At 35.5% G+C, this 6,592-nt stretch overlaps 1 protein-coding gene across 2 annotated transcripts; it reads right to left on the reverse strand.

The window, feature by feature from the left end:
* Positions 1–4,961: 4,961 nt before the first annotated feature.
* LOC149262720 (uncharacterized) lies at positions 4,962–6,068 on the reverse strand. 2 transcript variants are annotated; one of them, XM_089386160.1, is made up of 4 exons: positions 5,694–6,068; positions 5,568–5,618; positions 5,449–5,493; positions 4,962–5,342 (listed from the first exon to the last, which is right to left on the reverse strand). In XM_089386160.1, exons 1-4 carry the CDS (start codon positions 5,746–5,748, stop codon positions 5,320–5,322), a joined length of 174 nt encoding a protein of 57 aa, XP_089242286.1. In that variant the 5' UTR covers positions 5,749–6,068; the 3' UTR covers positions 4,962–5,319. The 2 variants fall into 2 exon arrangements, with proteins under 2 accessions (XP_089242286.1, XP_089242277.1); XM_089386151.1 differs by lacking the exon at positions 5,694–6,068 and having other exon boundaries at positions 5,449–5,687.
* Between the last annotated feature and the right edge of the window lie 524 nt (positions 6,069–6,592).

Raw genomic sequence — 6,592 nt, forward strand, 5'->3', positions numbered from 1 at the left:
AGATTGGTCATGAGGTGATGTCTGGGATATTTCTAAGTCCCTCTTGTTGTGTCTTAGGGTCCCATTCAGTGACAATAAATATTAGATGGTTTTCTTTTTTCAAATTCTCCCAGCTCAAAAAATCTGGTAGACAATTTCTTTCTCCCTTTATATGCTCGACATCAAAATCAAAATTTGCAAACAAAGCTTTCCATCTGGCAAACTTGGATTCTCTAGGATTTTTTATGTCTTTTGTTAATACTTTCTTTAAATCAGAAGCATCAGTTCTGAGAAGAAACCTTTTACGTATGAGGTTGATGTTAAATTTGTCTATCCAATTCCATGCAACTTTTACCTCTTTTTCAATTGTAGAATAGTTTTGTTTTGCTTGGTTCCACGTGCCTGAAGCAAATTGTATAACTTGTTCCTCTCCTTATTTAGTTTGCTTGAGAATGCCTCCCCATCCAATGTTGTTGGCGTCACTTTCTACATTTTTTGGCAAATCTTCATCTGCAAGGTAGAGAATAGGTAAAGTTTTTACCTTAGATTTTATTTTTCTGATGGCATTGGTATGTTCTGAAGTCCAAGGCACTGGATATTTTTTCAATCTTTGATTTAACAATTTTATGTCATGGTAACATTCTTCATAGAAAATGGCTGACGTAGTTCAAACAACCTAGGAATCTCTGCAATTGTGTTTTATCTGTGATCATATCTGGAAATTTATTAGCAAATTCAAGTGCATGCTTTTGTAATGTGATTTGGCCATCCTCAATAGTATGTCCCACGAATTTGGTATTTGTTTGAAACAATTCCATTTTCTTCTTGCTTAGTATGAGCCCACTTCTCTTGACTACTTGTGTAAAAATTTATACATGTTTGAAATGTTCTTCTACATATTTAGAGAAGATTAACACATCATCAATATATACAATGAGCCAATCAAAGTATGGCTTGAAAACCTGGTCCATGACCTTTTGAAATTTTGATGGTGAATGTTTTAGGCCAAAGGGCATGACATTCCACTCATAATGACCAGCAAGAATGTTGAAGGTGGTTTTGAATCTATCTTCTTCTTTTACTGCAACCTGCGAAAACCCAGATTTCATATCAAATTTGGAGAAAAAATTAGCTCCTGCTATACGGCTTATTAGGCTTCCTTTGTAGGGAATAGGATATGTATCATTTGCTAGTACAAAATTTAGAAGTTTGTATTTTATGACTAATATGGGAACTCCTTTAATCTGTTCTGAATGCTTATTTACATAGAATCCATAACAGTTCCAGGGATTACTAGATTCTCTAGTCAATCCTTTTTTTAAGAGATCTGAGATTTCTTTTTGGCACAAAGCTTTGTATTCGCTGTTCATGGCTAAGGCTCGTCTCTTGCATGATTTTCCATCGCATTCTTCCTTGAAAGGCAATGAAACTCTGTGTTTCTTTCTATGCCAGAAAGCATTTGGGTTTTCAGAACAAAAATCCTTTTCTAATTGTTCTTTGAGCTCTAATATTTTTGTTGTACCTTTAGGGATTATAGTTGTTCTTTTATTCGGAGAGAGGACTTGAAGTCTTTTAATTCTCCCAGTTTTCTTTCTATCATATTAACTTCTTGCATAGTCTGAACCATGGTGGACATTCTTGGTGTTGAAATAAAAGGAAATGTGATGGTCTGTAAGAAACCTTTGTTATCAGGGACAGATATAAAATAAATAGCTTTGTCATTTCTTAATCTAGCTGATCCATGTGGTTCAACAACAAGAAGAAAAATATTGCCTAAAATACAGTCAATTCGAATATTTCCGACAACAAACTTCATTTTCATACAATATTTTGAAAAACAAAGAGTTGCACTGGAGACTTCATATTGAAAATCATGTGTTCCTACCCCAGTGACTTGTCGATATATAGGTGTCCAGTATTTGGTTGTGACCACTTTTTTGTTTAAAACATTGATGTCTACCCCCAAATCTATTAATGTTCTGAGAGTGAAGTTTTCTCCTTGTATATTAACATTTAATTGTACATGGTGTTGATGACACTGAATGGTCATAATCTTCATATTGCCAAATCCTATGCCACTATTTTTCATATCTTCAAAAATCTCTACATTAGGATTTTTTGCTCGTTCTTTCCATTTTTCTTTTTCCATCTGTGAGACTTTTGCTTTCAGCTCAATTATTTCCTTTTTTAAATGATGAATCTCATGACTAACTTCCCCTAAAGTCAAAGACCTTGGTTTTGTATGTTGTTGGTTTCTTTGAAAAGATTTTGTGTTTTACTCATAAGAAGCGTCAACAAACAATGCTTTAGAAATATTACCTTTTGAGGTATTATCAAGATCCCTGTGTGTGATTTGTAAAAAAGTTTCTAGAAGTTTTTCTTTCATTTCTCCTTGTGTACGCATCTTGATGCCTGCTAGAACTTTTGATTCATCATCATCAATAGTGTGTGCCATACACACTTTCTCTTTGGCTGGTGCTTTTTCTATTTCTGTTTCTGAGCTAAAGTCTGAGTCTGTCTTAGAAGGGTTGCAATTGCACTCATCAGTATCTGTGTAATTGCACTGTTGGACATTCACTTGTTCTTCACTATGTTCAGACTCAGATAAACTCGAATCAGATGATTCTCGATGTAGCTGCTCTTAGGAATTAATTTTGAACCTTAATAATATATAACATTTAATAAGCTCAAACTAATGCTTACATTAGTTGGCCACTGGAAAATATTTCTAAAAATGAACTGCCTAACTACAAAATACTGCATAGTCCAGCTACATAGTCCAGCGTCTTTTGCCTGGGGAAGAGACCAAATAAGACGATGAAGTTGAATGAGAAGGATTAATCTCAAAATAATAAAACATGAAAAGAAAACCTTCGTAAACTGGAAAACTAACTAATGTCAAATGCATCAAACTCATTACTAAAATTGATTACTATAGTCCCATGTCGTTGCCAACTGATTACTAAAACCGATTACTATAGTCCCATGCCATTGCTAGATGGTAGGGACTAATAAAGCTATACACTAATAAATATATACAATTACTATCTCAGAAATTACATTTACAGAAGTGGCAAAAATTGTATTCGTAAATACTATAGAGGCGTTGAAGATTATAATTTTGAATACTGTAGAACATTTTAGTCCTTGAATAGTACTCTATAAAATGTTTGAATATTACTTTATAAATGGTTTGAAAAATTAGAGAAAATTATATTTATATTATTATATTATTTTTTCGAGTATTTTTCTTTATATAATTTTTTATATGAGAAGATCACGAATTAATTTTTTTGTCTAACTAATAAAAAATAAAAAATTTCAAGTTTTATTAAAAAAATTATTCAACCTCAATCAGAAATTGGATATAATGAAGATGTATTCTTTAAAAAAAAAAAATTCATTTAATTATCATCTATTTTTCATCATTACATGAATTTCCATCGCTATTATATAAAAAAATAAAAAAACAACCAAATGCTTAGATGGTATAAAATTTACATCACTTTCTTTTATCACCCATTAAAATATAAAAATCATTTTCTTTTTTATCACCCACTAGAATATAAAAATCATTTTCTTTTTAATCGGTATGACATCCCTATTGTATAATGAGAGAGAAAAAATAAATAAATAAATAATTACTTAACTTGTCTAAAATTTAGATCACATTCTTTTATCACCAATTAGAATATAAAAGTCACTTTCTTTCTAATCATTATTGTGGTATAGCAATTGGAATTTTCTTTTTATAATAAAAATGTTATGTAAAACAAAGTTTTCTACTTTGCAACTTTATGTTCTTCATGGTTAATGACAGGGTTTTGATGTTATATAATCAATTCTTTAAAAGAGAAGTTATGAATGATTTGCGTACTATTTTAATGTGATATTAAGATGATACTTTTTCCGTGATTAAAAGATTTAGGCTATTAAAATAAATATATATATTTAATTTATTTTAATTAAATTTAACGAAGTCGAAGGCGGAGGAATTGTTTGGATAGCTAAAAGTTGTTTGGCACATTTTTTTTTGAATCTTGTAGAGACAGTGTTTGAATCATGTTTTTGATGATGGAAATAGATTCAGCACCATCAAAAATTTCTAGAGCACTTAAAATTATGAAATTTAACAACTTTTACTTAGATTTAGAAAAGTCCCTACCAAATTTTTTCAAAATATAACCAAAATTGCCATAACTTTCAGAGCCAAAAAGCATAATCGTTAAATGATGCAGGAGCATCCAGCTCTGAGGAGACAGAGACTCAATGACTGGTTCGTGCAGAGACAGGACACGACTTTCAAGGGTGATTGGACAGGTCACCAAAAGGACTAATTGGTTGTTGTTTTTAATTAATCATTATTCATTTCCTTTCTTTTATTTAATTACAGCACAAGTTAAGTTACTGGTAGTTAGCTAGGTAGCAACAACTGTTTTAGTTAGTTTATTGTTTAAAGAAACAGGTAGTAGTTATTGCATTCAGTTTCCAAACAGTTACATTCAGTGTAGCTCAAAAGGAAGAAAATACGATGTAAGAGGGTTCTGTTTTTTTTGGTTCACCTCAGAAGAGAAATTAAGAAAAAATATAGCAAGACAGCATTCAAGCAAAAATAGAAGGACACCCTCTGTAATTGAAACTTTGTTTCCTTTTCCGAATATAAAGTACTGTTCATTACTTTACTGTGTTATACAACTGAGAGTTCAATTATTTGTTATTTTAAAGACAAGTTAATATAGAACGATATTCATATGCTGTAACTAGAAACATTGAAGCATCACAGGCCTCAGGCCGAAACCATAAGTACGTTGCCAGAACTATCATACAGCAAGAAGAGCAAGTGGACAAGCAGCATATGTGTACATCGTTGCGAGGATAAAGCAAAGACAGACTTCATATCAAGTCGAGTTACGGCCAAACCGAACAGAGCCCATACGCCAACACAAAGAGTCACACAGCCATTATTAAATCAACACAGCGACTATCAACAGAGGTAACAATTCCAGAACCATTTGTTTTCATTTAAATACAGTATTTCATAAGTCTTCGTACACCACAGTCCATTAGACAACAACAGAGTCATATAAACAAAAGCGGCACTGCCGTAACAGCAAAGTCTAAGATATAGACGCATGGAGGCCATACAATGAGACAGAGAAGCGAAACCCTGAAGATGTGAATGCCAGCGAAGGGCACGCCCATTCTACAAACCCTAACCAGCAGAACCCTACAGCTAGTCCGTATTACATACTCTAAAGAAATGCTGAAATGAGAATAGACCCTACCCGGTCAAAGGAAACCAGAGATTGGAGGAAGCCGAAGACTGTATAGAAGAAACCCTCACGAGCATAGTCCCAACCCACCTGCACAGGAGCACAGAATGAATTAATTCATCTCTATAACCAGAATAATGTCAGAAGAAGCCGAGTCATATTGTAAGTTGCAGGAGTAAAGGAACAGTGAACTTACCCAAGGGTCGACGAAGGTTGCCGAGCCACAAAACGAAACCACAAGCTGAAAGGCACAAGAACATTGTAAGTGTCGACAACAGATGGCAGAGGACGATAAATCATAGAACAAGAGGTTACCTTGAAGCCTGGTTGCGTTCGGAGGGAAGGTAACTCTGTGGCTGCGAATACCTGCACAGGACCAGAGTTCAGAGACTGGAAACCAAAAGACTGTTTAGCTAAAGCCATTAAAATACAAATCCTTACCACAGACTTCCAAACCGGGTCGACGAAGACAGCAGCTACAGCAAAGGTTTTGCATTTCGAACAAGAGCCACCATCAGTGACCGAGTGAGAGCTAGGTAGGTGTCAGTGCACAGAGGGCAGCGCTATAGCCATGCGGAGCTGGAACAGAAGGGGAGACGGAAGCAAATGAGCCAAGACTAAAACCTTAAGGGTTTTACAAAGGCGGGAAGCCACGGAGAGGACCGGTGATCCACCTGGTAACCGGAAGATGAAAACTTAAATGCGCATCGGTGCTGGAGCAGATATTTACCCACGCAAGTGTGACCACGTGGGACTGAGGTGAGTCACGTGGCCGAGACCACGTCACCAGGGCTGGGCCATCATAAGTGGTATCAGAGCTAGTTTCTTGAGTTAGAACCAATGGAACAGGGAGAAGGTGAAGGTGAAGGAAGAGGAAGAGGAAGAGGAAGAGGAAGAGGAAGGGGAAGAGTAGTCCGGAGGGTAGTAGATGATGGACTTCGAGAGGAGATTCGAGTTTTGCGTGAAAGATTGGCAGTAGTGGAAGCTGGGGGAAGAAGAAACCCAGCAGATGACAGTGATGAAGAAGAAGTTGAACCAGAGGAGGAATTAGAGGGGGTGACACCAGAATTTAGATTGTTGAAGTCGGTCTTGCTGTCAAGTCATAAGCCAAAACATGAGTTGTCTACTTATGACGGAAGTCTGTCCGCAGACGTGTTGTTGGATTGGTTAAGTGAAGTCAACAAGTATTTTGAATTTGAGGAAACCATCGAAGATAAGCAGGTGAAGTTCGCCGCCACCAAGCTGAAAGGACATGCGTCCTTGTGGTGGGACAGTGTTCAGGCGGAACGAAGGAGGCTTAACAAACAGCCTATAAAGAAATGGTCTAGAATGGAGGCCAA

Source organism: Pinus tabuliformis, chromosome 6, assembly GCF_031772625.1.
Source record: "Pinus tabuliformis cultivar Carrire ecotype Pingquan chromosome 6, CPIR1, whole genome shotgun sequence".
Classification (NCBI taxonomy): Eukaryota; Viridiplantae; Streptophyta; class Pinopsida; order Pinales; family Pinaceae; genus Pinus; species Pinus tabuliformis.

Bases quoted from the DNA above. Each gene is read 5' to 3' on its own strand.
- LOC149262720 (XM_089386151.1), bottom strand. From the start codon at position 5,675: ATGGCTTTAGCTAAACAGTCTTTTGGTTTCCAGTCTCTGAACTCTGGT. The intron at 5,343-5,448 runs GTAAGTTCACTG...GCTCCTGTGCAG, and splicing joins CAACCTTCGTCGACCCTTGG to GTGGGTTGGGACTATGCTCG.